The 17143-nt window shown below is 40.2% G+C and overlaps 3 protein-coding genes across 3 annotated transcripts; 1 reads left to right on the forward strand and 2 right to left on the reverse strand.

The window, feature by feature from the left end:
- Nucleotides 1-275: 275 nt before the first annotated feature.
- Okr (DNA repair and recombination protein RAD54-like okr) lies at nucleotides 276-4559 on the reverse strand. Its single transcript, XM_077410432.1, has 10 exons — nucleotides 4404-4559; nucleotides 3885-4094; nucleotides 3609-3799; nucleotides 3290-3492; nucleotides 2769-3208; nucleotides 2441-2702; nucleotides 2172-2334; nucleotides 1693-2098; nucleotides 1388-1551; nucleotides 276-1297 (listed from the first exon to the last, which is right to left on the reverse strand). Exons 1-10 carry the CDS (start codon nucleotides 4404-4406, stop codon nucleotides 1105-1107), a joined length of 2235 nt encoding a protein of 744 aa, XP_077266558.1. The 5' UTR covers nucleotides 4407-4559; the 3' UTR covers nucleotides 276-1104.
- A 393-nt stretch (nucleotides 4560-4952) lies between these two features.
- Nucleotides 4953-8919, reverse strand: Vha55 (V-type proton ATPase subunit Vha55). The gene is made up of 4 exons (XM_077410457.1): nucleotides 8471-8919; nucleotides 6984-7450; nucleotides 6193-6858; nucleotides 4953-6032 (listed from the first exon to the last, which is right to left on the reverse strand). The coding sequence occupies exons 1-4, from the start codon at nucleotides 8556-8558 to the stop codon at nucleotides 5766-5768; spliced, it is 1488 nt and encodes a 495-aa protein (XP_077266583.1). The 5' UTR covers nucleotides 8559-8919; the 3' UTR covers nucleotides 4953-5765.
- An 870-nt stretch (nucleotides 8920-9789) lies between these two features.
- Nucleotides 9790-17048, forward strand: LOC143899808 (succinyl-CoA:acetate/propanoyl-CoA:succinate CoA transferase). The gene is made up of 6 exons (XM_077410458.1): nucleotides 9790-10216; nucleotides 14363-14515; nucleotides 14938-15177; nucleotides 15253-15657; nucleotides 15738-16004; nucleotides 16363-17048. The coding sequence occupies exons 1-6, from the start codon at nucleotides 10018-10020 to the stop codon at nucleotides 16545-16547; spliced, it is 1449 nt and encodes a 482-aa protein (XP_077266584.1). The 5' UTR covers nucleotides 9790-10017; the 3' UTR covers nucleotides 16548-17048.
- The last annotated feature ends 95 nt before the right edge of the window (nucleotides 17049-17143 follow it).

The raw sequence follows: 17143 nt of genomic DNA on the forward strand, positions 1-17143 counted from the left end.
AAATCATTTTTCGACACTTATGCTCGATTACGCGACCGTGTTATTTAGTTATTTAATGAACTTTGATTTTGTTTTTGTAGATATCAGTAAATGTATTTTCTCAATAAACTTGTTCTCCATTCGATAGAGAGCTACGTATATGATGAGGATGACGTTGTTAAAGAATTATAGAGCTGATGAGGGAAGAAATAATATGTAAGCACTGGTTTTGTAGAAAAAAAATGTTGAAACACGAGAAATGCATATAAATATTATAAATTCAATTCTCACTCCCATCTTATTAAAAAAATTTTAATTAAAATTGTGAAAGAAAATTTTAAATACTATTTACAAATTTAAAAATCATAATTTAGAGATTTATCTTATTGAATGACAACATTCTCCGTATCGTATAAATCTTCAATAAAGTCTGTTTAAAGTTGTTGCAAATGTTTTGTAATATCCGATTTTGTAATCGGATGTTATTTTATGACGTTTGTTGTTATTTTTGGCAGAGATAACAAGTACGTATAACAAAAATCAATTTTAATTTTGCATATGTATAAATAGAATATCTCTTATTAATTTTAATCCTAAACATTTTATATTTATACTTTTAAAAGTTTATCCTGATATGAGATGGCGGGGTTTTTTCATGGGTGAGATCAACAGATGGGGCCTATATAGGGCCTTTTAGTTTAACATATCTCATATTAGGAGATCCTGTAGAAAGACGTTAAATATATATCTTTTTTTATCTTAAATTTGTCTGTTTCTTACATAAATGCAAAATAATTTATTTATACGAAGTGTAAGGCACACACACACGTATATATTGGCATAAATTGTAACTGCATTTTTACGAAAAATGTTTTGCGACGATCTTTTTGTCAACCAACTGAATTACAAATACAAAAGAGCGTGAGTTACAAAAAAAAAATACATATACTTAAATAAATGCTGAACTGTCACGTTTCTATCTTTAAGAAAAGAAAACTGTCGTACACAAATAAGTTTCTCAACGAGATGATTTTCTGCAGTTACAATATTTCTTATCAATGTCGCCGATACTTAACTTAAGGATGCATAATTTCGAAACAAAGTGCTAACAGATCGTCATACGAGTCATTTTACTTGTTCATGCGAACGATGATGGAAAACAAACGTGATACCGCTTGGCCAACACTGTCGTAACGGTATGTCCGGCAAATGTCGCGGATTATGGGAGTGTCGCCAGTCGGACAGATCAGAATTGCAGTCGGATTGTTCCGATGGACTCTTTATCTCGATGCCATTGACACAACGTTTGCATTTAAACCTAGATGAAAAAAACAATAGCATTATCTCTTGTTCCAGATGTATAAAAAATAATTTTAAAATGTTTATAACAGTTTCAGCGATTTCGTACTTTGCGTGCGTGTCAGAAACCGTATTCTCTTCCAATTTGAATAAATCGCGCAGATCGTTTATGGTGAAATGCCTCGCCACATCGTCCTCTTGATCGACCACTGTGGAACTTAACGCTTTCTTATGGGCTTGTCTCTGAAATATTTTCTCCTCTATCGTTCCAGTCTGGAAATATAATATATATATCGCTTATTTTAAATATATGTCATCGATTTATCTATTTATAAATAAATATATTAATTATATACTAAGAAAATATTTTCATTACTCATTGTTCAATGGAAATATTATTGTTCTGATACTAACAGAAAGAAAACGATAGACGAAACACGGCTTCTTCTGACCGTCTCTCCACACTCTGGCCATCGCTTGGTCATCGTTTGCGGGATTCCAATCTGGATCGAACATGACAAGACGATTCGCACCGATGAGATTCAAGCCGCATCCACCGGCTTTCGAGCTGAGCATGAAGATGAAATCGTTGCTGTTGGCACTATTAAAATTGTCGACCACTTTCGCTCTTTTCTTAATCGTCATCGTACCGTCGAGCCTCACGTAATTGTAGGAACGTTTATGGCAGAGTTTCTCAAACAAATCGAGAGTCTGCGTGTAATTGGATACTAATACTATTTTGTCATTCGTTGTGGTTTTAATAGACGCCAGTAGGCAATCCAGAACCATCAGTTTGCCCGATAATTCTGGTAGCAGCTCTCTGGGGAAAAAAAAAAAAGATTATTCGTTTTGTTTAACAAATGACGTTTCAGCAAATAATAAATTAATCCTACTTTTTCGAGTAATTGGATGGCAACATTGATGCAGCTTTCTCAAATCCCTCTGCCCTTTCCATGATCTTATCGTATATCAAGTCGGGGTGATTGCATAGCTTCTTTAAGAGAGTTATGGCAGCCAAAGCGGACAGACTGCCTCCCTTTCTTGGATTATCATTCTCTATAATGAATATAAAATATATTTCATGTTTCATTACTATATAATACTGTTGAGACATTAATCTTTATCTCAAAAGATTGTTACTTAAAAAATTAAAATCATGTACCTTCCATAGATCTTTTTATACTATCGCTCTGAATGAAACTTTTGTAGAGACGCGTTTGTAGCTCTCCCATTTTTATGCATACCACGAGTTCGTGCTTCAGTGGCAAATATTTCGAAAGCAAAGCGCTAGTACGTCTAATGAGACATTTATTAACAATGGATACTAAGTCAAACAAACGTTCTTCAGCGAGTTTACGTTCCGTGTCTGTCGCAGCTGCGTCTTGACCACGTAATATAGGCGTCTCGAACTTCTTTCGAAATTCCTGAAAGAATAATTACAGTAGAAATTATACGAAAATTATATCGAGTGATTCACTAATAATATTTACGTGTGCAGTTCCCAATAATCCCTGATTAACAAAGTGTACGAGAGAAAAGTACTCCAAAAGATCATTCTGTATGGGCGTTCCACTGAGCAGCACTCTTCTTTTGGCTTTCAAACCCATTAGAGATTGATACGTTTGATTTTCAGAATTTTTTAAGCGGTGACCCTCGTCGCACAATACGAGGCCCACTTCGTCTTGATGCAGAACGTGTGCATGTAAGCGAAACGTTTCGTAACTTATAATGAGGACAGGAGTCACGACCCTGCCGTAAGTTTTCATGAAACGGATGAGTTTCGTGTCGATGTCTGCTTTCTTTCCTCCATCAATAGCAAGAGTGTTGACCATATTATTCAACCATTTGTTAATCTCATTATACCAATTCTTCACCAGAGAACTGGGCGCAACTATAATTGCTTTGTCTATCAGTGGTTTAGCCTCTGGTCCTACACACAATGCAAATATCTTTCGATTATAATCACTCTTTCTATTTTTTTTTTCTAATTTTATAAGTTGAGACATTTCACCTTGCTTCAACAACGTCCACAACAGAGTTATGCATTGCAGTGTTTTACCAAGACCCATTTCATCTGCCATGATGCAGCCGTATGCACCTTCTATACGTTTGCCTGTCACACATTCGTACATAAATTTTACACCCTCGCGTTGATGCGGCCGTAACACATTGCACAATACAGGATCTACAACTACATGTACCAGCTGCTTGCATCTGCGAGAATTAAACATGTGTCACAATAATTACTGCTTAATCTTAAAACGTATTTAAATGTGAGCTGCAATAAGAGTACTGCAAAAATGCATATATCTAGAAATGCATGTACATACAGATCCACTTTCAATCTGTCATGTTCTGACAATTCTGGCGGTGAGTACACAATTAGCGCATTTGGTTCGTCAGGATCATGCAATGGTCTGCGTGGTCCTGGCAGGCGTAATCCAAGAACCCGTCCAGACAATTGGTAGCCAGGTATTGGTATTTGAAAGGGTTTACTAAGAAGTTTCCTCACTCTCTCTTCCTAATCGGTATCATACGTTATTTCTACAGCAACGAGACTAAGAAAGGTGTGAAACAAAGATTATATAGTTTACAAGTAAACTTACATGCTCCGATACTATTTTCTGCACCGTGCAGATGCCATTATCAGAAAGAGGAACAGCTTTGCGCTCTGGTATTTGTATATCTTTGACATTCTTGGATCTTCTTTTCGACTCCTGCGTACAATTTTCGGACTGAGTTAGTTCCACAATGTCCTGCGGTATATCCAGAAGTAAAGGCCGTTTCCCTCTTTGACTGGGCGCTAATGTTCGAATCTTGCGTACATCAAACAAAAAAGAGATACATTGTTTAAGTACAAGATACGAGTATGTAATCCACTTCATCCATTGTCATTTAGCGACTCCATTACATCATGAAAATATAGATTTGATCAGACAAACGGATACTTCAATCTATTTGATTGGATAAACTCTTATCTTTCTCTCTTTCGTTCTGACTTAATTATTTTATCAATAAAGTTATAAGCACACATGATAGCTTACATAACCCTATTCTTGCACTGGATCGAAGTTTCCAGAAATAACATGTTAATAAGAAAAAAAAAGTATCCTGCGAGTTATTACCATCTCAGACGTTCAAGCACTCATCCTGCGTGAAAATCAGCTCGGCTCCGTAATTTATTGTTCCACAATTTATTGTTGATGACGATAGTGGCGCGAACCGGTAAACAAAACCTCTTTCAAATTCAATCAATCTGGCACCATTGCATCATGTGCCGTACGGCAGATTTTCGTCGATTGGCTAAACAATTTCCCGTCAGCCAATCAGCACTCAGGAAAAAATGTATCTCTCTGCGAGTTCGATGATTGGCTGTAAAACGATAGTGGACGAAGCCCATTTTTTATGAGCGGCAGATTTAAATCTGAGGAAATTATAGAGTTCGCTTCTTCCTCGTTTTTTTAAATACTACAAGTTTTTCTCTTTTAGTTGATTTCTGCTGCAAAAATCTGTGAACTTGGAAAAAAAAGGATAAAAGTTCGATTTAAAAATGTTAAGTCGTTCACTAATTAGAGATATAAAAAAAGGCAAAAATTTAATATGTGGCGCAATAAAAAAAACTAACATCTAAGAAATTAGAAATAAATAAATAATAATTTAAATAAACGAAGCGCTTCAAAGACAACAAATCTCCTTTAATTCTCTATTTCTAACATATACAGTTTGTCTTTCACAAGACGATACACGATGACGTTTCGCTCGAAACATTCTCTAGAGGTAACTGTACATATCGTGTTTAAACATCTTTCCGTCGGATTGGCTCAAACGCATAAAGAATCTTATATATGTGAATTTCGCAATGGAATGTTGGGAACGCAGAAATACAACGCGATTCGTGGATTTCTCTATGCTTTTCGTCTACGTTAATACTGAATAATATATTACACTTTACAATGATTGCTTGGCGTGAGTGAGCGTCGTCGCTCCAAAGCACGAAAAATGCATGCTTGAAATATTGAAACAATATATATGTATGCAGTGTTTATTATTTCCATGATAGAGATAACATATGTAGTCTCGGATCTGCAACTTGCAATTTTTGCAAGGTCTCCCAGAATAAATTGTTTATAATTTTTCAGCTTACTTTACATATCAATATCGTTGTTACCCATTTCACACTCTCATTGCACAACATCAAAAAACGATATACGATCCTGTAAGCTTGTAACGTCAACATTTTTTTAATAGCCTGCAACAAAGACGCGTTATTCTTTCTCTTTTGTCCCTTTATTATCCGAAAGCGTATATGCCGTTTTAACTATTCTCTTTAATCATTCTCTTCTCACGTTACATCGATCTTTCTTGCAAATACACAAGAACTGGCGTGTTTTTATTCTGATTAATGTCGAATAGAAGATAAATCGGACTTGTACGCGCAATTCCATTAAAATAAGCTTACGCATAAGACGAGACAAATAAAACGGTGATTAATGACGGGAGTCTCTCGGATAGAATTCCGCGAGGGTGCTGGCTGGGATTCGCTTAAGCATCTCCTTGGGGAAGATTCGCAGAAGCTGCCAGCCGATGTCCAGCGACTCGAAGACCGTGCGGTTCTCATAGCCGCCCTGCGAGATGAAGTTCTTCTCAAACTTCGACAGGAATTCCAAGTACAGCAGATCGTCCGGCGTCAACGCCTCTTCTCCCACGACGGCTTTCATCGCCTGGACGTCCTTTCCAATGGCGTAACACGCATACTGAAAGATATATTTAGAATTATGAAAAATGATTACACAAATATATATTTTTAGAATAACCGTAAAAAAGAAAACTGTGCGCAAAGAAATATCATAATTTTATTTCTGATGGGCTTAAAAACGAGCTTGTAAATTTGTTTCGTAATTCATAACGACTCACCAATTGATTGGACACATCGGAGTGATCCTTTCGCGTCATACCCTCGCCGATGGCGGACTTCATGAGACGCGACAGAGACGGCAATACATTCACGGGTGGATAGATCTGCCTGTTGTGCAACTGACGATCGACGTAGATCTGGCCCTCGGTGATATATCCGGTAAGATCGGGAATCGGGTGAGTAATGTCGTCGTTCGGCATAGTGAGAATCGGGATCTGCGTGATGGAACCGTTGCGTCCCTCCACACGGCCGGCGCGCTCGTAAATCGTGGCGAGATCGGTGTACATGTAGCCGGGGAAACCGCGTCTACCCGGTACCTCCTCACGAGCGGCCGAGACCTCGCGCAACGCCTCAGCGTACGAGGACATGTCCGTGAGAATGACCAGCACGTGCTTCTCGCACTGATACGCCAGGAATTCGGCCGCCGTCAGGGCGAGACGAGGTGTGATGATTCTCTCGATCGTCGGATCGTTGGCTAAATTCAGAAACAGACACACGTTCTCCATAGAGCCGTTCTCCTCAAAGTCCTGTTTGAAGAAACGCGCGGTCTCCATGTTGACACCCATGGCCGCGAACACGATGGCGAAATTGTCCTCGTGAGAGTCGAGAACCGATTTGCCAGGCACCTTCACGAGACCCGCTTGACGACAGATCTGCGCGGCAATCTGTAAAAAAATCAAAGTGTGAAATCTCAACCCAGAATATGAAAAGCACAAAATTATTGTCATAAAAAAATTTTTAATTTAATTTCGGAATACGTATCAACGGCAAGCGACAAAAAAGTACATACCTCGTTATGCGGCAGACCGGCAGCGGAGAAGATTGGAATCTTCTGGCCACGGGCGATGGAGTTCATTACGTCGATGGCCGATATTCCGGTTTGAATCATTTCCTCCGGATAGATACGAGACCACGGATTAATAGGCTGTCCCTGAATGTCCAGGTAGTCTTCCGCGAGGATCGGCGGTCCTTTGTCGATCGGTTTTCCCGAACCGTTGAAAACGCGGCCCAACATGTCCTCGGACACCGGGGTCCGCAAAATGTCACCGGTGAATTCGCAGTGAGTGTTTTTCGCGTCGATGCCGGATGTGCCCTCGAAAACCTGGACGACCGCTTTGGAGCCAGAGACCTCCAGAACCTGACCGGAACGTAGGGAGCCATCGGCGAGCTTCAGTTGTACGATTTCAGCGAACTTTGGAAATTTCACCTCGTCCAATATCACCAATGGACCGTTTACTCCAGATACTGTCTTGTAAGCTCGAAAAGAAAACAAAAATTAATTACTACCTAGAACTTGGAACTTGGAATCTAGAACTTAAAATTTCGCATTTTATTTTTTCTCCTAATTATTCTTTTAATCAAAACACAGTTAAAAATATAGAAATCTTGGAAAAAAATATACTTAAATATATTATACCAACAAATTCTCTACCATCAAATAATATTAAAAGCATATTTGCACATTTTCTAAGTGCTTTTAACTTTATATTCTATTTCGGACACATAAAACTGATGAACAAATCGATATTTATCTAGAATTTATAATAAAAAAATACAATGCAAATGTGTCAATCATCTTTTATTATATTAGTAGATTAAACCTTTGCATCTTTTAAGAATAATTACTGTTTACATCCACTGTAAAATTTCATTACTAATTTATAATTTCCAAAGTCGATATTACATAATATTCATCGGCATTTGTTCAGCATTTATCTAAAATGCCTAATTATGTTATATCATAATTTCGTGGATATTAACGATGCGGGTTACGCCCATAGGTAAAGAATACCACATGGTATTTAAATACCCGCGAGATAAGAAAAACATCTCGAGAATTATTCTCGCGTGTTCTAAGATGAAAAAACTGTCTTCAAATTTTGCAAAAGTATTAAAAAAAGCGACTGAAAGCGCGCGGCCACGAAGGCCGCTCTCGAGCGAGCACGAGTTGTCGTCCGCAGTCACATGACGCTGACGGCTCGGGGGAGAGAGAGAGAGAGAGCCTCGGGAATCGACAAGATCCTCGAGAAATCGTCGCTGCGTCCCTGTCTCTCGTCGCGGGTTCGCGAAACCCGGAACGTAAATCTCATCCCCCGGGATCTGCGTGCGAGAGATCGCCGCAGATACGAAAATTACGGGATTTCAGGTGGAATCAGCTGACCGCAGGTGTTGGAGGAAGATCGATCAGACGCTACGCCCAATCGCGGATGCCCGGCGTTCCCGAGCGTCCTCCACCACGTCGTCCTCCCCGACGACGCGGGCGGACGGGCTACTTACTGAGACGGGGCTGCGCGACGAAGTTCCGGGTTATCGCGAGCACTTGCTCCTTGGTCGCCTGCTGGTCGCTGATGGTCTTGGAATACATCCCGAATGTGGAGAGGCTGCGTTGTCCGCGGTATACGTCTCACGCTCGCGCGTTATCCGTCACTGCTCTCACTCCGACGAACAGCAGAAGATACTGCCGCCGCTGCATTGACGGAAAGGAAACAGAGAGGGAGAGGGAGAGAGACGGATCGACGCGACGGCAGGCAGAAGGGGAAGGGGGAGGGGGAAGGGAATGGAAGAATACGGGAATTTTGCGGGAGGAGAGCTCGGGAGCGGTTCTCCCTGGGTCTCGCGCCTCAAAATGAATCGCCTTTCCTCGAAATAAACCGCGAGACACAACGCGAATAACGCGTCTCGGCCGAGAGAAGAATATAGCGACAGCGGTGGTGGGAGAGATGAGAGAAGGATGGAAGCGAGGCACGTGCAATCACGTGGCTCGGACTGGACTGGATGAATCGTTGAACGTTTCTTTCGAACGTGCAGGGTCGACGACAAGATCGAGCCTCGACGCGACGAGAAGGCGTGCGAAATTAAGGGGAACGTCGACGTTATTTTTCGCGAGATCCAGCGAGAGCCACGGACGAGGGAGGTCCACGTAATTCCTTGACGTTCCTCGTCGTCGAGTGGCGAAAGATGGCGGTTTCTTCAAACGGCTGATTGAAATATCTGTGAAACGTGAAATAATTTTTGGAAAATATTTCTCGAATAATTTATACGATATAGTTATTTTTATTAATTTGATTTCTTTGTGTAGATCGATTTTTACTTTTTCAAAGTAAATCTTCACTTTAATTTGACCATCGGGCGCTCTTATTGATCCGTTCTACACGAATTACACGACGACTGTCAGGATGCAATCGTTTATAGTTTATAAAGCGACACGATCCATTTCGCCAGACGCGAATTGAAAATTTGTGTAAAACTTTCGAAAAATACGCATTTGATTCTATTCTAGCTCTCCAATTTAATTCCCCGAGATATTTGTTTATATTATTCTTAACGAATAAACGGACAGGCGCGGAGATACTTCTCGTCGTAGCTGCACCTTCCGCACTTAACCTCCTTATCTCAATTGCCGCGACATCAGCCACGAGTGCTCGCGAGTCGCGAGAGAACATGTGATCGCGGTACAGCGCTGCTGAGCGCTGCGTTCACGTCGCTCGCGATACTACTACGGCGCTACGTTCACGCGCCTCTCTGCGATCTCGGCTCCCGGCTCCCGGAGTCCCGGCACTCCCGGCCGCCATGGGCCGCCAACACTTGACACTTTATCGGAGTGCGCGCGGCAGGGGAGTAGTGGAGTAGTGGTCGTCGCGTTTTTCACGGACGTGTACGGATAGGCGATAGGAGGGGTGAGGGGTAAAGGGGTTCTTGCTCGACTGTCGCGAGTCGGAGACGTCAGGTCGGAGTCGGAGTCAGTCAGTCGAGTTCAGTGCGTTCGCGGGAGCGATATATTATACTGGTGACAACTGGTAAAACGACAGTGATCGGACGAAGCGATGGCGGCCCTCAAGCGGATCACCAGCCTGACCCGGGCGCTCGCGACGATGACGTCCGCGTCGCGGCCCTGCCTCCAGCACGCCTCGAGGAAGACCTTCTTCACGTACGTGAACGAGCCGTCGATGCCGATCCCCGGCAAGGAGCCGTGCTGGGTCAAGACCGCCGACGAGGCTATCGAGCAGGCTGAACTCGACTCAGGTAATCGATGACGGTATACCTTCCGTTTCTCGCCGACCTTGATATAAAGGCGCGTCGCGATGATTTCTCGCCGGATTAACCGGACGTCACCTGCAGTCGATCCCCACCGGCATCTAGTTGCTCCCTAATGTCGACCTTTTTTTCCATATATTGTAGGTGAGACTGTAGTAGAAAGGGAGAGACAGCGAATTGCTTTATACGGCACGGAATGTTGGCGCAGCTAGGTATTCAAATGTGAATCTCGGTGACGTGTGACGGCTTAACGAGTTAGACATCTGCTTACATCACGGCTTTAGAAATATTTCAGTCCAAAGCTCGTCTGCGCATCGATTCTCTGGGACTTGTTACAAAATATTGACGATTATCCGGTATTTGCGCTATATGATACCACCTATTTTTCCCGCCGCTTTGATAGAATTTATTTTTGCAATGTCAAACCTGTTTATATTGTTTGTTCATATTGTTCTTCCTGAATATTCAAGAGCGAGATTCAGCCTTGTATTTCTACGCGTGGCAGTTGAGTGTCAAATTCGCTAGAGCGACTCATTATGTATATTGGACTTCCGTTTTAAGAAGCCCCTTATCGTCCTTGCGATTCGTTTAAATGTGGGCAAAGTTTACGTTACTTTGAACTTCGCAAAAATATTTGTGTTAAGTTGTTTGTACAGATCCAGTCGAGGATCCAGTTGTAAATCGAGCAAACATTATGTTCTTAGAATAATTTTTAGAAAAAAAAAAAACGTACGTAGAATATCTCACGTAGTCGTATGAGACCATAGAAGTCGTATTTTAAAAATGATTCGCAATTATATTTTGTATTTTTAATTTTTATAAAACACGCATCTAGATATTTTAATCTCGTGACGTGAACGCGATCGGATAAATTATCGACCGCGATATTTGCACGAGTGTATTCGACATACATTTGTCATCTCCTCGCGAAATTTGGCCGCTCGATACGTCGGACGTATTTGCGTTCGGCCAAATTTCGCGCCGCGTCAGGTCCCCGCACTCCCCACTCGTGAGATAATCAATTGCCAGTGCCGACTCGAGATATACTTGGTATACGTCACCTTGGATTCGCGGCATTATTTTCGGCACGACCTTCGCCTAGACAATATTTTACGGATACGCGCGCCCATGACCAAACGCAATTTATTTGTTTTTTTCATCATTATTATGCTTTGTTCGATATTTTTACACGTATATGCTTTTTGATTTTTCTTGGGTTGCAAGATTAACGCGCTTCGCGAATTCAGATTAATATTCATTGTGTCTATTTGTGCCGTATGCAAATCAGCATTCGATAACAGTTAAGGAACAACCGAGGAAAAACATGATTATTTTCTAAGTGCACGTGTCTTAAGTGCAGAAAAGACTTCAGTCATGCTTTTTTTTATTTTTTTTTTTATGTTTAAAGATATATATAGATTGATAGTTCAAATAAGTAAATTTGTATAGAGATCTTAAAAAATTATCCTGAATATTTAATTTAAAAAAAAAATTAAGTCATACAGAGAAAGATGGAGAATGGTTATCTAAATACTTCTAATATGTAACTGACTAGACTAATTATATTGATAGACATCAAATTCATTCATGCTTCGTGTATCATCAAAATCGGAGCAAAATATTGCTACGATACAGTGCTGTAGTACGCTGCTTGATACAGTGTGCTCCATGCAAATTGTTTGAGCGTTCGATAAAATCGATTCGATACGGACATCGCGTATGTGTAATTAAGGGCCAAAGCACATATGACAGTCGTAGTCGTGGACGTAAGTAACGCACAAGCTTTGACGCGTATCCTGATCTGTCAGGTCGGTGACTACGACCGTCGTATATCGCTACGCCGTGTTATGTGCTTTGGCACCTTTATGTATCTGCTGATAAAGGAAACTGACAGTCGACCGATGTTAAGCAGCTGCAAAAATCCTTCACTCTACCGTTACTAATAACTTGATTAAGAATATACTTGCTCGCATAAAGCATTAAGAAACTAATCTTATTCTTTATTTTTTCCATATAATTCGTAATTTATTTATATATCTAATTTGTATATACGTGTGAGAAGACCCGTACAAATATATATATATATATATATATATATATATATATATATTATGGACAAATAATATTAATATATTAATGTAAGCCACGCAAAGCTACTTCCAGACTTACGGCACACTACCGGTTTTTTTTATCGTTACGATGCACGATCTAAAATGATATCATTTCTGTCGCAAAGCGTCCTTGGCACTCTCAGTGCCGTATAATCCATCCTTGTTATAAGGATGTGATGTTCTTTAACAAACGACACGAGTCTTTAAATTTTCGTAATTTACAAATGATTTTTATAGATTTTTTTATATGATGCACTTTTCGTTTTTTAGTCCAACTGAAAAAATTCATCTGACAGCTGTTTAGATGATAAGAAGAGCGGATCTCCACCGTCAACATTGACCTCGACACGCATACGCAAATATGCAGATACGCGTTTTATGTATATATACGTAAATATCAAAGTCTAACTCTCTCGCTTAAATATAGCCCGCCACTGCCAACCAAAGTTTCGCTTACTTGGCGATTTGTCACAATAAACCAGATTATTTCGAATGGATATATCCCCGATGGTGCGTAAACATTTATCCGACTCTTTTCCTGCGCGATGACGCTTCATGTAAAGGAGTGCACTTTAGACGCATTTATTTATTTGCAGTTTCAAATCTACTCCGGTATCTCGAATCTTTGAAATTGTCGGCGATCCCTTTGAATAAAAAGATTAGTCCGTCAGTATTTAAAATTGTATGAGACAAAATGGAAGATGAAGTCTCATATCACGTAACATATTGCGGGTGTGCGCATTGCGTTTCGATAAGATTCGAGATAAAAATATCTTTTATTGTGAAAATTAAAAGTTTTTGCTTACAATAATCTTTGCATTATTGGTATATCTTCGGAGTTTAAAACTGTCTCAATATATTGAATATAAGTGGTTCGTATTTTTTAACGTGTCGAATAATATAATGCAAGAATTTATATATATTGGACTTGATAAGAATTCCCATAAGATACGCGCGATAAGAATATCTGCCGAACTTCCGTCTGTTATCAACGACGTCGATTTGGTAATAGACATTATTTTCTCGCTGATGTAGATAACGTTTCGTAATATTAGAATTGCGTGTGGAAGTCAGTTATTCTACAGGTTGGATAAATGCTCTGCAAAAATTGTTACTAATATTCCACCTCGGGCATTACTAGGGCATTAGTGGGCATTAGATAAAAAAAATTGGCAGTAATGCCCAGAAATTGTGCATTAGTTAGGCATTGGCATTGCAGCCAATTTAATTTTTACTTTGATTTAATAACGTAAGCAAACGAAATAAATATCTAATACTTAAGATTTACTGGCAGTATTTAACTATTAGATATCACGATAAAATGTGTAAACATTAGACCGCACGCACGTGCCATAATCTACTGCAGTGTATTGACGCGGGATCCAAAGTACAAAAGTCTTCGAAACGTTAGCTTTCTATCAGCGCGGCGTAAAATAACTTTTTCTCTGTTAACCTTTGTAATTGAATGTGATTACATGCAGCAATAACACGTTCGACAGTAATACGATAATATTGTGAGGAAGGTTGATTCTCAATCGTCATATGATTCACTGCAAAAATGCGCCGATAAGTTCTTATTACTCTGGTACAAATTACATTACGATTAAAACCATATGTAACAAAAATTAGCTTTATAAGTGCAAATCATATCTATCTGTCGATATTAGATTTTTATTAAAGTTTAAGATAACGTTAAAGTATGAGATTAAAAAATGACGATGACATCGTCACGGTGATGTAAACGTTATTTTAGGATTCGGAAAGATGCGTTTAAATATTATAGTGTTTAAATACCATTATTACTAAATTGATTATTAACTTAATTTACGTGTACTATTTCGGCTTCTGCTTGAGACTATACGTTTTAAGGCCAACTTTACTCGGTGCGCAGTTTGCTGGGAAAAAATGCATACGCAAAAATATTAGGCACAAAGATCCAGTGTCCGACCGTATAAAGCATATTTCTATCACTTGTGTTATTCACGGTCAAGTTCACTTATTATTCTTTCTCTTTTATTTGCAGATCAGGTGGTGTACGTCCAGGGCGCAGCGGCGACACCCGTTGAATTGTTGAGAGCGATGACCGATTACGGAGTACGCTGCGATGTCAGAAATGTTCGTTTATATCATATGCATCTCGAGGGGTCGGCCCCGTTCGCTAAGCCAGAAAACGCAAGTACGTTATATTCGTGTGCATACGTAATCTCCTATGCTGTCTTTGTTAATATCTCAATAACAACTCGCCATTTAGCGCGTTGTTTTACTCCTCGCACTTTTCTGCGCCGCACAGTTGGCTTCACATGTCTGACTTTTGTCTCTTTTAATTGCGTTTTGCATAAATTTCCGTTTAAAACTTTAATTTCTTTTAAACATTGATTGCAAGTATATTTTATTTTAGACACTTATTTTCTAGAGAGATAAATCTTAAGACTTTTTTAAAACTCAATCCAAGAAATTTACGAAAAGGAATAGCATTAGATTTTCGCTAGAGAAAATGTACTCTATGTTGATTAGAAGATTTTAGAAACAAAATCTTTCTACTGACAATGAGCTTATTTATATGAATAATTCTTATGTGATGCGTTTATGTATGTTTAGAGCACTTCAGATCTGTCAGCTTGTTCATCGGCGGCAATGTGCGACCCGCGGTGAACGCGGGCACCGCCGACTGCATACCCATTTTTCTGCACGAGATTCCGCGTCTCTTTAAAGAAGGCTATCTAAAGCCCGATATCGCGCTCATCCATGTGTCTCCACCGGATGACAAGGGTTACTGCTCCTTCGGCACCAGCGTAGATTGTGCCCGGTCTGCCGTGAGTCATTCCAAACATGTCGTAGGTAAATCTCGGAAAATCTCGCACGATCACTCTCTTTTTGATGGATAGAATTTAAAGGAAACCTAAATTTTTGCAGCCTTAGTCAATAAGTACATGCCTAGAACCTTTGGCGACGCTCTTATCCACGAAAGCCACTTGGACTTCGCCGTGGAACACGACGAACCACTGCCGGTTCATCCGGTGAAGGCGCCCTCCAAGGCCGAGCAACTGATCGGCAAGCACATCGCTGAAAATCTGGTGGTGGACGGCGCCACGTTGCAGCTGGGTATCGGCAGTATACCCGACGCCGTGCTGTCGCTGCTGAGTAATCACAAGGATCTAGGTATCCACAGCGAGATGTTCAGCGACGGCGTGGTGGATCTTGTGAACAAGGGCTGCATCACGAATAATCAGAAAACGATGCACCGAGGCCGAATTGTCGGCTCGTTCTGCGTAGGCTCGGAGAAGCTCTACGATTTTATGGACAACAATCCTTTCATAGGTCAGTTCGTCTTTCATTTGAGATTATTGCTAGTTGGCAAATTACGAAATGGCTTATTTAACGGTTTTCATTTCTTACAGAGATGCTGGTGGTAGATTACGTCAATGACCCTAGAATAGTCGCCAAGCAACCGAAGATGACGGCTATCAATTCGTGTATTGAGGTGGACATCACCGGTCAGATCTGTTCGGACAGTATTGGAACGAGAATGTACTCCGGTTTTGGTGGGCAGCTAGATTTCATCACAGGCGCCGCGATGAGTGAAGATCGACAAGGAAAGCCGATCATAGCACTTCAATCAGTCACCGCTAAGGGCCATAGCAAAATACAGCCGGTACTAACATCGGGTAAGTAGATAGAACTGCCGAAATAATTTTTGTTTTGTATAAATTTGGTACAATATGAAATTACTGATATATCTTTACATGAAAAAGGCAGGATACTATTTTAACTTTTAAACTCAATATATTATCTTAAAAAATATTCAAGAGAGAGAGAGAGAGAGAGAGAGAGAGAGATATTTTTATTTAGATTTATAAAATTTATATATAATTTGGAGAAAATTATAAAACGTACTCTTATTTCTTTAATTAAAAAACGTGGATTTATTTTTAATCCGATTTTTGAATAATTAACTTTCGTGTTGATTTCAACACGTTGCAAATATGAATTGTAATCAATCGTTTCGTCATGTTGTGTTAACAGGTGCTGGAGTAGTCACCAACAGAGCAGTGGTGCGATACGTCGTGACGGAACAGGGAATCGCCAGCCTGTTCGGCAAGAGTCTTCAACAACGTGCGTACGCATTGATCCAGGTGGCTCATCCCGATCACAGAGAAGCGCTCGAGAAATCGGCGTTCGAACGCCTAAAAGTGATGCCTGCCCCATAAGCTGAAAAACACCATATTTAATAGCATTTTACAATCATCCGCGTGCTTCAGTCACGCACAACGGCCAACCATCAAAGTGAAGCGAAGTCTTCTTGTACGATATTGTAAATGATTAATGATGTTCTCTTACTGGAAGACAATTCGCCGGCCTTCTAGAATAAGGGAAAGAGGAGGGGGGGAGAGAGAAGCATGAACTAGACCGAAAATTTAGTGCGTAAATTATATCATTATGTATGTAAGAGTCTGTATTGTGAAATCGCACTCGTTTCCATATACATAGATGTTAATTTAAGCTACGTGTATTTTATATCGCGAGAAGAAACGTGTTCGTGCCTTGGAACACGAAACGGAAAATGGCGCAACTCTACGCCGTTCTTAGATGTAAACATTTTTTATATTAAATTGCCAACGTTTCTTTATATAATTTTTTCGTGTTACCATTGTAATAACAAAGTTGAAATAGTAGTACGCAAAAAGAAATATAAAATATGAGAACGCTGATATTGTCACTACTTTATTGTATCTCTCCTATACGCGCGCGCGCGCGCGCGTTTACATAATCGTTTACAAAATATGCGAAATTCACATCGATAGTT

Source organism: Temnothorax americanus, unplaced genomic scaffold, assembly GCF_048541705.1.
Source record: "Temnothorax americanus isolate GAGA-0224 unplaced genomic scaffold, ASM4854170v1 Scaffold29, whole genome shotgun sequence".
Classification (NCBI taxonomy): domain Eukaryota; kingdom Metazoa; phylum Arthropoda; class Insecta; order Hymenoptera; family Formicidae; genus Temnothorax; species Temnothorax americanus.